This window comes from Diabrotica undecimpunctata, chromosome 7 (genome assembly GCF_040954645.1).
Source record: "Diabrotica undecimpunctata isolate CICGRU chromosome 7, icDiaUnde3, whole genome shotgun sequence".
NCBI lineage: Eukaryota > Metazoa > Arthropoda > Insecta > Coleoptera > Chrysomelidae > Diabrotica > Diabrotica undecimpunctata.
In genome coordinates this window covers 114,386,087-114,402,824 of record NC_092809.1, presented here as the reverse complement: position 1 = coordinate 114,402,824, position 16,738 = coordinate 114,386,087, and the positions used below count along the sequence as shown (strand labels likewise).

Genomic DNA, 16,738 nt, shown 5'->3' with positions numbered 1-16,738 from the left:
TGCGAAGATTATAGGACCATAAGGCTAATGATTTATCGCTTCGTCAGAACAGAACTCAATAGAAACAGAATACAAGACTGTTTCAGGTAGGTTATATGGTTAGTTCATATCTGTGTTCAGAGTTTTCATAACGTTTACTGATAGACAGGAAAAATACATGCGAAATTACAGTATTACTGGTCCCACACACTTGTTTGAACGTTTGTGGAAAATACATAGTATTACAAACTGTAGTTTTATTAGAATGATAAACATACAGACAATATGTAAGAAACGGATATAATATTCTAAACATTTTTACATTGTTGAATTTTAAAAAAATATTAATACGGCAAATAAAATATCTTCAAAACCAAATTTAAATTATCCTTCGCGGGTCGCGTCTATGGCAAAAACATGCCGCACTCGAACTCTCTTCTCCTGTACAACTTGCTACCCGCGTCGAACACGCTGTATTTATTCATCTCACTTTCTCTCCATTGTGCATTTTAGTAAACGGCATCGTTCCGTTACTATGGTAACGCATAGCAAACTTAAACGCCGACGCTTGCCGCTTGGGTCCATTTTAAAGTTGTATCTTTTCATGGAAATTATATTCTCTACATCCATCGCCCGCGACTTTGAAGTTAAAACATTCTTTGAAGTTACGTAAAGTTACTGTGATAAGTATCCCGAACTACTACGAATGTCCATCAAATGGATTTCGCAATTTTCGTTTATGTTACGTTGGGGTATATATTGCTAGATGAGTTTAAAAAAATAAATATTTAGAATAATTATATTTAACAATTCTCTTATGGTACCTAGCCGTTCTATATGTTATTTATCGTCATAGTTATCCATGGTACCATTTATCATGGCTGTCTTGATAGTCAAAAATTTGCAAAACAGCTTAATGATAGTCAAGCTAAAAAAAAGAAAAATTTGTAGCCAAAAATACATCTTTTTTCTGGTCCACTTTCGCCATTCACTTTTTCTTGAAGAATCTTGAACCAAAATATATAAACGTTTGTATTTTGAGAACGATTTCCGAAGTGGAAATTGAAACGTCAATAAACTTACTTTAACCTTTAATTGTGGCTTATTCTCATTTAAATAGTAATTACTTTAACATGCCACAAGAAAATCAGCTTTCAGAGGCTTCAGAACAATCTTCTTCTTTATGTGCCTATCCGTTACGAATGTTGGCGATCATCATGGCAATCTTTATCTTATCTGCAGCAGCGCGGAAAAGCTGCACAGATGTTGTATTGAACCAAATTATAAGGTTTTTTAACCAAGATGTTTTTCTTCTTCCTGGACCTCGTTTTCCAAATATTTTTCCTTGCAGGATGGCTTGAAGGATAGTATATCTGAATTTATTCGCATAATATGTCCGAAGAACTCTAACTTTCGAGATTTGATGGTGGTCAGTACTTCTCGATTCTTATTCATTCTTCTGAGGACCTTTTCATTTGTGACTCGGTCAGTCCACGGGATCTTAAGCATTCTCCGATATAGCCACATCTCAAATGCTTCCAGTTTTCTGCACATATCTTCGTTCAAGGTCCACGCTTCAACACCATAAAAAAGGACAGAGAAGACGTAGCATCGCAGCATTCTTACTTTTGTATCAAGAGAGAGGTTGTGACTCTTGAAGAAGGCCCCCGTCCGATTGAAGGTGGATCTAGCGTTTCCGATGAGTGCTCTAATCTCCTGTTTGTTGCTCCATTCTTCATTTATTATGGTGCCGAGGTAGTTGTAGTGCGTCACTCTTTCTACGGGGGATTGGTTGACGTAGAGTTGACCTTCTGTAATTCTTTTCTTGCTAATTATCATAAGCTTTGTCTTCTTAACGTTTATATTGAGTCCATATTGTTGACTTTAATACGTGATTTTGTTCATAAGAACTAGTAGGTCTTCTAATTTGTCCGCAAATACTATGGTGTCATCTGTATATCTGATGTTGTTTAGCCGGCAACTATTTAGTAGAATACCTTATTCAGTTTCGTGCAAAGCTTTGATAAATATTCTTTGAGTACAGATTGAAGATTAGAGGAGATAAAATACAGCTTTGTCTCACTCCACGCATGATTTTCACATAGTCAGTGTGTTCACTTTTAACTCTGAGATTTGCTGTCTGATTCCAGTAGAGACTTCTAATTATTTTCAGATCTTGGTTGTTAATTCCTGTTTCTTTTATTATTTGCATCATCTTGGCGTGCTGTACTCGATCAATCGCTTTCTCGTAATCAACCAGACATGCGTATACGTCGCAGTTGACGTCTCTGCATCTCTGGAATAAGACTTTTACTGAGAACAAAGCCTCTCTAGTACCAACAGCATTTGTGAACCCGAACTGGTTGGGGGAAATTTGACTTTCACACAGCTTGTAGATTCTCTTATGAATTGTCTTTAGGAACAATTTTAGGAGATGACTCATGAGGCTTATAATACGGTAATCTTCGCATTTTTTGGCTCCTGGTTTTTTTGGAAGTGCAATAAACTCAGATTTTAGAAATTCTGTTGGTATTTCTCCAGAGTTGTATACTGTATCTAGAATTGTATATGTTGTTAAATCAGAACAATATTCGTTATAATATTCGGTACTTACACAGAATGGATTTGTTTCGCCTTAATTCCATTTAACATTAATGGCATACATCCTGATACGCTATACTACGCTCTAAACCCTTAGATTTAAAATGTTAATACAGCACATTTGCTCTCTTAAACATTGTTTAATAAACAACATAAAGAAATAATAAAAAAAATGTGTCATTTCCCAATCAGGAAATAATTTTAGCTCAATATGGCATTAAAAATTATTTATTTATTGACGCTAAATATAAATATCGAATTGAAAAGGAATTTTACTCCAACAATAGAAATCATAAGATAAGAGCAACTGTATATGTCGCTCTGATGAGACCTAATGAGGTTGAAATACGTATATGCGGCTGACGGATGCCCTGTATCGAAATTAAATCTAATACCGTCTTTTTGTTTTATTTTACTTTAGTTTTGACTTAATTTTAATTTAAACTTGACTTAGTTTCAAATAAACTTTAGTTTAAAACATTTAATTATTCGTACATGAATATATATGTTGATATTTCTGATCTCCCAATAATACTAGTCAATTATCGAAAAAAATGTCCCTATTCAAAAGTTATTTTATTTTCAGGAAGCTGATGGACAAAAAACCAATAATGGAATCCAATATAGGCTACAACTTCTATTCGCCAATGGTAAGTTTAGCATTTATTAATTCGAAGGTAACATGTTTTATAACATTTTAAAAACCATAACCATTTTAAGTAATAAGTAATAACAATTTGGTTGGTTTCCATTAATTGTAAGAATTCTAGTTTATGATTTGAAATTTTTACAAATAGTTGCTGATTTTCTTTTGTATGATAAATAGAAATAATATATTAAATTATTATACAGTATGATGCAAATATATGGAATAAATTCATTATTACAGAAACAGACAACATTTTAAAAAAATCTTAGAACACGTCAATTTTTAGTTTTGAATGGCCATCAACTGCTATATATGTGTTGGCAATTACGTCATCAGTGTCGGCGAAATGACGTAATCGACGATTTGTTTTAATACAAACCGAGGTCACGCGACAGCTCATTTGAAAGGTCTCCTTATCACCTTTGCAACGACATAATCATTTGAATATTTATTTTTACAGGGTTAATTAAAACTTTGGTTTATTAATACAATTAACTTACAATAAATGTTTACTTAAATACAATTATCCTAACGTTTTCGATGACTTCAGGTGTTATTTGTGCAATTTCCATTCTGATGCGCTCTTTCAACTCTTCTACATAATTCGGTAGATTTTGATATAATTTGCTCTTTAAATATCCCCACAAAAAAAGTCTAACGGAGTCAAATCTAGACACCTCTATCTATCCACTTACCTGGGAAAACGTTATTAAGGTAATTTCGTACTTCAACGCCGTGATGTTGATTTGTAAATAGCTGATTCAGCTGTCGCAATAGATAATCCTAAAGAAATTCTAGATAACGAGAAGCAGTTAAGTTTACCTAAAAAAAAATATGGCCCTACAATTTGATTGTTTATAATGCCGGCCAAACATTCACCTTCTCGTGATATTGTCTTCAATCTTCTATCTGTGTATACTCTACCATCGAATGGGGATTTTCACTTACCCAGTATCGATATGTCTAGCGATTTACGTGACCGTTTAGCATAAAAGACGCTTCATCAGAAAAAAGTACCTTTTGTATGAAATCCTGATCTCTGTTACATTTTTTTACAATGGTTTCGCAGAATTCGATCTTATATCAACGTCATTCCATGTTACTTAACAAAGTTCAAAATTTTGGTGAACCCTGTAGAAATAAATATTCAAGTGATTAGATCGATGCAAAGACCTTTCAAATGAGCTGTAGCGTGACCAGGGTTTGTATTTAAAGAAATCGACGATTACGTGATTACGCCGACACTGATGACGTAATGTCCAACACATTGATATATCAGTTGATAGTTATTCAAAAATTAAAATTGTCGTGTTTTAACATTTTTTTTTAAAGTCGTGTGTTTCTGAAATAATGAATTTATTCCATATATTTCCATCATACTGTATATTACATAAGTAAAAAGGCAACACTGTAATAGATATTGGCAGTTTCCGAAAAGTGAAAACCTTAGTAAACACTCTTAGAAATAAAAATAACCTTAGATAACGATTTTATGCTTTTAAGTCATTAATAGGACAGCTAGTTTTTCTACTATTGGATTACCTTAAGATCAGTTTTTTTGGCTTCCAATCATATCGACTCCCAATGACAATTTTGTCATTGCAATTAATTCAATTTTTCTATGTCAAACAGTCCTTACCCAGGTAGTTATGGCAATAGTCAATACCAGATTACTACGTAACTTTTAAGTTATCATTTGTTTCTAGCTTGCTAGTTGTTTTGATCATTCACGCATTATACATACGTTGCAGTTTCTCAACTTTATGTAAATAATAATTAAAAATTAAATGAAAATTATTGCTATGTCGTACCGACAACCTCATCTAATTGCCAGTGGTACGAATCAAATTAGCAGAGCTTACCAATCGTTGCAAGTATTTGCTGTTCACTTGCTAGATACACTTGTTGAGAATTTATATTGTTGTGCTGAACTTTATTTCACATTGTCTCGCCCTTTGAGAACATTTTACGTTTGCTTTAAAAGGCTTTTTACTATACCACTAATTATTATTGACTTACTTATTTAATTGTATTAATATCACTATTATTGAATACAATTCAGTTGCTGATTTCACTGAATTGTATTAATTTCACTATCAATTGAATTTTTTCACTAATTTTACTTTTGAATTGGGTCTAGTATTCGAAACTTTATAGTGGCTAGTCAATGAAAGGGATATATTGTATTGATCTCGTTAGAATCATAAACAATGAAAAAAATCGCGCCATGTTTATTTATTTAACACCTGTATAAAATCTGAGTTTATTTGCGGCAAAATACAAAAACTGCATACGAAAGCTAAACTCTTTATCTTTAAAATGTATATTGATTTTTGTCGATAGGTCACTTAAAACAAGAGAAATCGAATTTTTACCGTTGAGCTGATACAAATTTTATTGAACATTGATTTCGCGCGCGTAACTGACATGCAAAATCGACGGTCGCTTCAAGCGTTGTTTCTAAGAGAACGGTTGATTCTACACAAAAAATGCTTATGAACATTTTTATTTAAATCTTTTCAGCTACATTTTTTATTTGAATCATTTTTTTCTACGGTGTACAAATACTTGGTAAATAAATTTTTTTGCGTTTTTACCCCCCTACGAGGGGAGTTTTAGGAGGAAGCCCGGGGGTAAGAGTGGTAAACTTTTTTGCATCTTCTTTGGGATCCCAAAATTAACATCTTAGCTAAATTCAGCTTGTTCGTATGATTTTTAGAGGTTCAGTGGCATTTTCGTCTCTGACGACTGGAGTATTTAGAGATAAGAAGATAAGCCGAAACACAAAAATAAAAATCTACAAAACGATCATAAGATCAATAGTAGTATATGATACAGAAACATTTACATTAATAACAAGAGAAGAAGAGCAATAGAAAGTTTTTGAGCGAAAGATTATCAGAAAAATATTGGACCAAAGAGGAAAAACGAATAGTATTCAAGACAATGGATGAATCACGAAATACAAGGATGGATGGGTTAGGAGAACATGGTTAGAATAATAAAATCACAAAGAATTAGATGGTATGGACTCATAACGAGAAGAGAGCAGAGCAATCTGTACAGAATTATAACGGAATGGATACCACCAGGTAAAAGAACCAAAGGCAGACCTAAACTGAGATGGAGACAACAAAACAAGTGGAAGAAGACTTAAGGAGTATTGAAATTGGAATAGAATGGACAATCAAAGAGAGAGAAAAATAAAGAAAAGTAGTGAAATCAGCAAAGTCACACCAGAAATGTAAAACCAAACCCAGAATGGGATGATCCCCCACTCAAAAAGAATCTTCAAGTGAAGACAGCTTGTATATATAACCTCACGGAGCATTTCAATTGACTTTAAAGTATCTAGGCCAATTCTGCTAATTTGCATGGTGGTGCGTTAGATAGATTTTGTATAATTATTAAGTCTTCGTCGTCTATTCCTACTCATTCAAGAATTTTAATTAAGTTTCCATGTCTAACGGTATCGAATTCTTTCTTAAATTTTATAAGGCTAAAAAATGCCTTTCTTGTATCAAGATTATCACCGAAACCAAATTCCAGCATAAATTCTGTAGTGAATTATCCAAAAAAAAATTTTAAAACGTGACTCTTAGACTGGTATTTTCCCTGTTTCTTATCATTATCATCATGCAACCTCTTCTGTTCACTGCTGGACATAGCTCTCTCCCATTTTTCGCCACTCTTCACGGTTCTGTGCGTCTTGTTGTCATTTCTTGGATATTCGTTTTATGTTGTCCATCCGGAGTGTTGGTGGTCGTCCTTTGCTGCGTTTATCTTCTCTTGGGCGCCAGTCAATTAGTTTTTTGGTCCATATTGAGTCTTTATACTTTATTTAAAATCATAAGAAGTGATATTATGTTTATATATACACATACATTATATATTATGTATATATATATATATATATATATATATATATATATATATATATATATATATTGTAAAGACTACGACCGTCAATTTATATTTCTAAAGTATTCAACTAGTGAATTCAGAGGTTTAATCGGTCATTCAGGTTGGCAAATAAAAAAAGAAGTCAACTACTTCATAAGTTTATCGAAGACGTTTCGCTTTATATTTCTAAAGCTTCATCAGTTCTCTAAAATATAACAAATGACATAGAGTTTATAAGAAATACAGATGTTTATAGTTCGTAACTTACAGCTCAATATGTAGTATATTATATACTACATATTGAGTTGTAAGTTATGAACTATAAACATCTGTATTTCTTATAAACTCTATGTCATTTGTTATATTTTAGAGACTGATGAAGCTTTAGAAATATAAAGCGAAACGTCTTCGATAAACTTATGAAGTAGTTGACTTCTTTTTTTATTTGCCAACCTGAATGACCGATTAAACCTCTGAATTCACTAGTTGAATACTTTAGATATATATATATATATATATATATATATATATATATATATACATAGAAAATAGGCTCATTACTTATATTTTCTTTACTACTTTTTGTCCACTTATCTCTGTTTTTTGTCTTTTCCTCCCAGTTCGGTATTCTTAGTTTTAACATCGGATTTAACCTCTCCAAACCACTTCTTTTTTATCCACCAAAAATCAAAATCACTTTTTTTATTATGTTTGGTTGTTTCCAGAGCTTCATTACTTCCTTATTTGTTCTTCTTTATAAGCCGTCATTGTCCTTTGTCCCTTTATTTATCCTGCGTAGAGTTGACGTTAAATAAATATAGTTTTCTTACTTCTATTTTGATCCACCACAAATCAAAATCACTTTTTGTAATATGCTTGGTTGCTTGTAGATATCCATTACTTTCTTATTTGTTCTTTTTCTTCATAAGTCATCACTGTCGTTTGTCCTTCATTACCCTGCGTAGAGTTAATGTTAAATAAATATATTTTTTTCGGAGCGCAATTGCAATCACTATATCTAGCCTAGCAGTGTGAAATATTACACAAGTCAAAAAATACATTTCCCTGCCAGGTCATTTTTAATTACGTTGAACTCTTTACAAACCTATGTCGTATTTTTGCTCCCGACTTACTTGAAATATATTTACTCACTTGGCAAATTTTAAGTTTCTAGTAATAAAGATAAAGAGACAATATAAATAATTAGCTTCTGCATAAAGTGTTCGCATATGAAGCAGTTACTGTAACATTGACTAACAACTCTCTCAAAACTGTGGACGAAACCACAAGGAGATGGGGCTTCCTAAAGATAAGGAGGTGGTGGAAACTTGAAGAATTTGCGGCCATCCGAGTTTCGTTGTGCGTCTGTCTGTGCGGCTTTTCCCTCCTCGGACTTCGTCGAGTGTAGATAGTGTCCAGGTTAGGCCGAGGTTTATCGTAGGAAGGGATGTTGTCTAACTTCCATAACTTTTCTAATTACTAAGGGTCGAACAACAACTTTGCGGAAGATAATCTTGGGGTTTAACACCAATCTCTTATATGACGAAAAATCGCATAAAAACGTTTTAGTCCTAAATACTTTTAGTGCAAATTAATTTTACCTATGTTTAACTGCAAATATATTATTTATTTATAATAATTAATTTATTTATAATTTTGTTAGTGACATTCCTGTGACATTTGTAACAATTAAATTTTATGTAACATGTTTATACATTTTAAGTAACCTAATTAATTGTCTGAAACAAAAGTAATGCCTTTAGGTTATTTGGAAAATTGTAAGAATGTCTTTTAATTACATATTTAGGACAGTGCTCTATACATACTGTCTACTGCATTGCAAGTTTCGCATTTTGAACGTTTACTATTTGAGAAGAAGTATGCATGAGTATACCTATACGTTTCAAGTCCTGATTTTCTGTAGATCTGATTTTCTACTTCTGGCAGTGGACTCTTCTGAAATTTTCTTAAACTTGTTCGGTCTTGGTCATTTTTTCAATAAGGTGTTTAGGGTCGAAAATAACTAGACAGCAAGGGATTTTTTTTATTATTGACATGTTTGATGGCTTTAAACAAACCAAAGAGTTTGGCAGTATAAAGGAAATTTAAATTGAAAAGAATCATTTGCGAGTACGACTGCTGCTTCCTCTAAGTTCACCTCTGGATGCATCTGTGTATTTTTTAATCCAGTCATCGTATTCTTGGTTTATAATTGAATTTCATCATTATCTTTGACTCGACAATCCTATGTGGATCCTGGCCCGCTCTTAGATTAGTAGCCATTGTGTTCGGTTTCTGGCCACGTGTTACCATCTTCTGATCTCTAGTATCCCTAAGTCCCGGTGTCCTTATAGGTGTTCCTGTCGTAAGCTTTTTAGCAATCATGTCGTCAGGCATTTGTATTTTTTGTCCGCCCCATCTAAGTCGCTGTGTTTTAATAAATGTTAGGACATCTAATTCATTAAAGAGTTGGTGTATTTCGAAATTAAAAAACGTCAATGTTTTGTATATAATAATTTTAGTTTTTCTTTGGATATTTCTTGAATCGAATTGCTTTTGGAGTCCACAGTATGCCCTATTTGTACGGTTTATTAGTCTTCTAATTTCTTAGCTTGTTTTATTGGTAGTAGTCACTAGCAAGCCAATGTATGTGAAGCTGTCAACACGTTCAAAGATGTGACTTACAAATGCTTTTTCCCGTTCCTCGTTTACTATGGGATCCTTAGTAACCAACATGTACTTGGTTTTGTCTTTGTTGATGACTAGACCGACCTGTTTCGCCGCCATTTCCAATTCTAGGAAATATTGCTCAACATCTCGCTTGCTACGCCCTATTATGTCAATGTTCTCAGCGTATGCGTATGCTAAAATTGAATTTAGTCGACTTGAAAAACAATGGGATCAGTTTTATGTTTTTTGTGTGTACTTAACGCTGTAATGGCTTTGGGCTCTTTGATATTCCCAGATAGATAATGATTCATCATCATCATCAACTAGCCCTTAACGTCCACTGCTGAATATAGGCCTCTCGCATGCTTTTCCACTTAGTCCGATTTTGCGCCATCTGAATCCAATTTGTAGTCACTCTTTTTATGTCATCTGTCCATCTCGTTGGGGGTCGACCTCTTTTTCTGTTAGCTTGTATTTGGGGTCTCCATTCCAAAATTCTTTTTGTCCACCGGTCATCAACTGATCTTGCTACATGACCTGCCCACTTCCAGTTTAGTGTTATCCTTTCAATAACGTCTGCTACTCCTGATCTTTTGCGTATAGTAGCATTGGGTATTCTATCACATAGAGAAATCCCTAACATTACTCTCTCCATTGATCTTTCCGCAATTTGTAGTTTACTCACTGTTGTTCTTGTGAGTGTTAGGGTTTCTGCGCAGTAGGTCATCACTGGCAAAATACACTGATTAAATACTTTTCTTTTCAGACACATTGGAATCTTAGACCTAGAAATATCCTTCATCTTTCCAAATGGAGCCCAAGCGAGGTTTATTCTTCTTTTCAGCTCGATTGTTTGGTTGTCTTGACTTATTCTGATCTCAAGGCCCAAAAAATTTATTTTAAGATCAACTCTTTTTATGGCAGTATTGAGTTCTTGGAGCATTATCTGTGCTAGATCAAAGCTGTCTGCAGTAAGAACGATATCATCTGCAAATTTAAGGTTATTTCAAAATTTTCCATCTACACTGATGCCCTTTTCGTTCCAATCTATTGTTTTACTAGCGTATTCTAGCAAAGTTGTAAATAATTTAGGAGACATGTTGTCTCCTTGCCAAACGCCTCTTTCAATACGAAAGGTCCGAGTATCTTGATTAAGTCCTACACAGGCTGCAGCATGCTGATAGATATATCTGATTAGGGATATGTATCGGTGATCTATTCTACATTGTGTTAGAGCTTGGAGCATTTCACTTTGATTGTTCTAAGCAGCTATATTTGCGAAGACAGTTATATTGATTGGAATTATATTGTTTTTGGGCTTCAGATTTGTTTCCTGTAGGCATATTACATCAGAATCTTGCTTACCAATTAGGTGTTAGAGCATAGCAAGACGATGGAAAAATCCATCAGTATTCCATAGGAGTAGGGAATTAAATCTTAATGTTGGCTTAATTGAGATATGTCACTTTTCCAGTCCGATACATCATTACCAAGGTAAATAAAGATTTTTTTCCTTATAGAGGCGAATTTGCTTTTTACGGATCTTTCCTTTAAATAGAGGTAAATTTAACTAAGCACATGGGTCAAGGCTAGTAGGTCTGTAGTATATTCTTAAATCAGCTTTACAGGATTTGTTAAACCAATAATATTCATTAGTAGCATATTAAGTTAGTCAAAGTTTAGAATGAAAGATGGCGAGTGATTTCTAAGTTTTTAGCAGATTCAAGTAAGTAAGTTACTGAACAATTTACTGAACTAACTTTTGTTTTTTTTTTAATTTTTAATTGGACTTTATCTGTTGGAAAAACGTTACATTGTTTTGAAGATTAACCAGCTTCAGTTAAAATAATTTCGTCAAATTTACGTTTTGGTTCATTATTTATATACCTGTCCTTACTTGAAGTATCTATTTAGTTTGGTACCTCTGGATCATTAGAAATAGACATTTTTTTACATTGAGAGGAATTTGTATTATTAGATTTTTGCAAAGATATATTTGTTTGGCTGGAAAATTATTTTACATTGCTTTGGTTGGGATTAAATTGAGCTGGCGGTTTGGAGCACTATGATGCTATGTGATCTACTTGTTGCACTGTTAGTATAATAAACCGTCTTGATAGATGAATATTCTATATAACATGTTGTCAAAAACATGCGTAAATGACTCTGGTAGTGTTATACTGTGAGAACTGATGAAATAATGTCATTGTATTTCGGCAGGGAAGCACTTGATTTTAGGGATGTCATGGGGAAAACAGGAATTACACCGATTTTTTCTAACTCATTGATTAGCAAGTCGTGCGGTATTGTAGGATATAAATTGGCGGGAACAAGTCGCTCCGCTGGTGTATCTAACCTTCTTTTTCTGACAATTTCACTTTGTGTTATATCTATTGGGCCATGATTATTCATAAAATCATCCACCATTTGTTTATTGGATAAATACATACATATGCAATTATTAGATAATCTAAAAGAAAGACTAAATTTATTGGTTGAATTTTATTTCCCAGTGGAAGAAGGTAGTTTTGAAGTTTGGAGTTTTCTAAGGCACTAAAAATAATTGCCTGTTATTTGGGGAAAAGTAGAGCGAGTCTCGATAAATATTATGTCAAAAAGATCCGACCCTGCTTACCTGCTAAAACAGGCCTCTACTAAAAGTGGTTATTTTGCTGATAAAACTGGATTTGTGTATTGACAACAATAACAAATAATTGCAGATTGATTGCAAATTAGTTTAACTGGATATTATGTAAAGAGTGTGTACACTTTTAGTTTAATATTAAAAATCGATTATCATTAATTTCTATAAATGATGCACTCTACTCACCCCAAAATGTAGTCGAACCATTCCGATGGTAAATATGTTGTACGTTATCAGTGTTGGCAGTAAAAATTTTATTAAGTTGGGATATTTATACAATAATAAAAATTTCAACACAACTTGGTTAGACCCCTCCATAGTAAAATTACCACGAAAGCACAGTATAAAAAGGTTCCTCTTTATACTATAACGAAAGTGACAGTACCTCTCTTAGCCGCGTCCGAAGGGTTCGACATGCTTCCGATTCTTTTGAACCGGGACGATTTACCGACGGGATAGCACTCTCCTGCCATAAATAGACTTATCACAGGGATCATAAACCACAAATATTAAGAAAAAATACGGCATTACACGTTATGTTTGTTCCCGCCTTTATATTTTGTCTTTTTCTAGTACGTATGTACTATTGCTCTTTGCCGATAAAGAACGCCACTCCACGTTCTATGAGATTACTCCTTAAGGATGTTGGATATCACGTTGGTCCAAATAATTCTGTTTAACTCCAATTTGATCAGGTTATTACTTGTTATTCCGGTCTTTTAGCTAAGATTCTGAAGAGACAACTTTTTTTTTATCAAATTCTTGTTTACCCCCGATCTTTCCTTGCATTGTTAGTTGAAGAAAGTATTGTTGGCTGTTGTTCACAGCATACCCAAAATAGTTCCCAAAAATTTCATAAAACTCACTTACATCAACCACTCAAACTATCAGTATTTAAATGCGTTCAGATTTGTCGGACAATAACTCATCTTCACATTTTATAATATGCATGATAATATATCCGTTTATAGAGATGTACCTGCTTCAGGTACTTTCTTAATTAAATGTTAAATAGTAGTTGTAAAATGGAAGAATACTTACGCAGTATCTTATTTATGAAAAATTCTGGAGGCAAGTTTTACCTAAGACCGATATTTGCTTTTTAATGGGCGTATAGATTTATTATTAAATGATAAGTTTGTCAAATCAGGTCCATTCTTTTTGTCAAATCATTTTTAAAGTCAATAAAGCCTAGAATTATATCACATTTAACTGAATATTAGATAACAAGCCTCATTATCAAAATATGAATACTAAACATTCCTTTTCCTAGCAGTTATAAGAAAAAATCAGATAAGTTTGCCAGATCATTTAGTTTTGAACGAATTATTTGTGTACGAAAGTATCTGTAAAGTTTCTTTATAACAGGAATAATATGATATTATATATAAAGGATATAACAAAAATGTAGGTAATTATTTAAACCCCATATACTGAGGCATGCAAAAGAGTTCCAGCTCCTTAAAATTACACAGTAAAACTTATTTTTTTTTCCAATATGTCGTGAACCTTTTGAAATTTTGCTTTGACGTTCTGTCAGTTTCTCGAGTAGAATCTACTAGAATCTACTTTCGATAGTAGTTCATTTTCTAGTTCAATTTTCATTTAATTGTGAGTTTTAATGTTTAGTCTGTTAGTCTATATTCTTTAAGTGATTTTAACACATTTTTAACAAAGGTAAAAGCTTTAGTCAGATCTATAAAATATATAGGCAGGCTTTATACAGGGTGTTTCAAAAAAAGGTAACCCCGTCCCTAGGGTAGGTAAAAATCTGAAAAATAATTATGGTTTGCTTAGTAAAAAATTTTTGTAACGCCATCCGTTTTCAAGATACGCATTTTTTACGATTTTGCCGAAACTACTGGCAACATTGTAATGAAATTTTATACGAATATGTTTTGGAAGCTGATACATCCCATGAATTTGTTTTTATATCTGATTCTCATAGAGGGCGCTAGTTACACGGATCGTACTAAGTATTAGTCAATATAACTTTTTTAAGAGTATAATTATTAATCAAAATTTCAAGTAAACTTCAACAGTCAAGTTAACATCATTAAATTTTACACAAAAAAGGTACTCTTGGTAAAACTCGATACTGTGTACCGTTTTCGGAATATTTTGATTTGAAAATTATGAAGTAATTGATGCTGGTAGTAATTTTTTGTTCTTCAACACCCTGTATCTTGAAAACGGATGGCGTTACAAAAATTTTTTACTAAGCAATTATTTTTCAGTTTTTTACCTAGCCTAGAGATGGGGTTACCTTTTTTTGAAACACCCTGTATATTCCAATGTTTTTTAATTTGTTTACTTATAACTATAGCATATATAGTATGTGATATATATTCTCAAAAACCTTGTTATTCTTTACTGATTATGTATTTTTCATTATTTTTATTGAAAAATATCCGTGTCAGCAGTTTAAAAGTTGTGTTGGCTAATGTTATTGTACGATAATTTGTAGGATTTTTACTACTTTTTTTTATGGTAATTAACTTTATTCGAGATATTTATTACTATCAACCTTGTTACACGTTATAAATTAAAATTAATGTTGGTGCTGGTTACAAAGTTCCTGATTTTGCAGTATTTTTTAAACTGAGACAGTGAGTTGTATTATGCATGATATGGTTCAATTTGAAAGAGGTTATTTCATTATTTCTTATACTAAGATCTCTTGAATTAAACGAGGTTTAATTTAAGAGAAAAAATATACTTAAAAGTAAAAATTTTATACAATATATTATATATAATTGTACGCTCAAAGCAAGATCCATTTATCTGATATCCACTGTCACTTTTTCTAGTTGTTATTACAAGAATCAGAAAAGTAAGCAATTATCGTAGATCCATTTAAGTATCATATCAATAAATATTCTTACCTTTATTTGTAAAAAACTGGTTCTTCCCTTTGAAAACTCCTTATTTCGTCGACTTACTTTCTCTTTTTTAAGTTGGCTTATCGGTATCGATCTAAAGTTTTATGGTCATGGCATCAATTTCAAAGAACCGATCCGAAAAAAACCTTCGGCGAAAAGAAATATCTTACATACGTTAGATACATAATAATACCGAAGAATGTAGTGTTTTCAATGAGCGGCGAATAGGCCAGTCCATAAAGAATATGATGCAATATAATGTGGCAATTATTATAGGACTATAATTTCTCATGATAATTTTACTGTACTAAAAATAGTGTATAGGTCTCCTTCTTCAATTTTTTTCTTTCAAACATTTGTTATTATAAGGAATGCTTAATTTTGACACTTATGACCTATACTATACATACCATACGTCACTTTTTTTACTATTTTAATAAAACCTTACCGTCAAAGTATTTGATAAATTTAATGGTACCAAATGAAAAACCAACAATTTGATAATCATCTAGCACAGTGATTCCCAAAGTGGTCTATATCGATCCCCAGGGGTCGATAAAAACCTGCAAGTGGTCTGCTTGGGCAAAAAAATTAATTGGGTGTCTATAAAACGAAAATAGTGGCCATTAGCACGAAATTTCAATCATCATTCATTGTACAAAAAAATTCCTTTGTGCCTTTTATGCAACCAAGTTTTTATTAATGACGATATGAAGCCATCTAAGCTAGAAGATCATCTGAGAATTTGTCACCCTGATAAAACAGGTAAAATTTGAAATTAAACAAGAAAAATTTTAGCAGAGATCCACGCTGGACAAAATGTCCGCTACGAAGTCACAAAGAAACGATGATGGTTTGCAAGCGTCTTACAATATCTCGTTGCTTATAGCAAAATCCGGAAAACCGCATACTATCGGATAACAGTTAATTTTGCCAGCTGTTGATAAAAACTGTTCTACACAAACCTGCATCTGATATCACTAAAACAATTTCTGTAAGTAACAACACAGATTAAAGGTATATTGATGAAATTAGTTACGATGTTGAAATCATGTTGTATAATTGGCAAACGACCCATTTCTCTACACAGTTGGAAGACTCAATTTTACCTGTTAATGAAGCAATATTATTGGCATATGATTGTTTTATTATGGATCAAATAATCTACAAAGGATTGCTATTTGCAATAACTTTGACAACCGATACTCAAGTAGTATAAATATTTTATATTTTAAAGACTTACTTTTTGAAGAAATCAAATCGTGTATCAAATATTATCTCGGTAGCTACAGATGGAGCACCTGCCATTGTTGAGCGTTGTCGTGGTTTTATAAACCAAATTTGGTTTTTTAAAACCAAATACACCCGGAGTATAAGCAATACACTGCGTTATCTAGAGATAACATTAAG

At 32.7% G+C, this 16,738-nt stretch overlaps 1 protein-coding gene across 3 annotated transcripts in view; it reads left to right on the top strand.

Moving 5' to 3' along the window:
* Positions 1-16,738, top strand: part of kn (EBF transcription factor knot) — a 379,602-nt gene that overhangs the window by 57,183 nt on the left and 305,681 nt on the right. For all 3 annotated transcript variants that reach the window (XM_072538021.1, XM_072538019.1, XM_072538018.1), the window contains exon 4: positions 3,167-3,230. In XM_072538021.1, the coding sequence (XP_072394122.1) occupies positions 3,167-3,230 (64 nt within the window). The remainder of the gene's footprint in view (positions 1-3,166; positions 3,231-16,738) is intronic.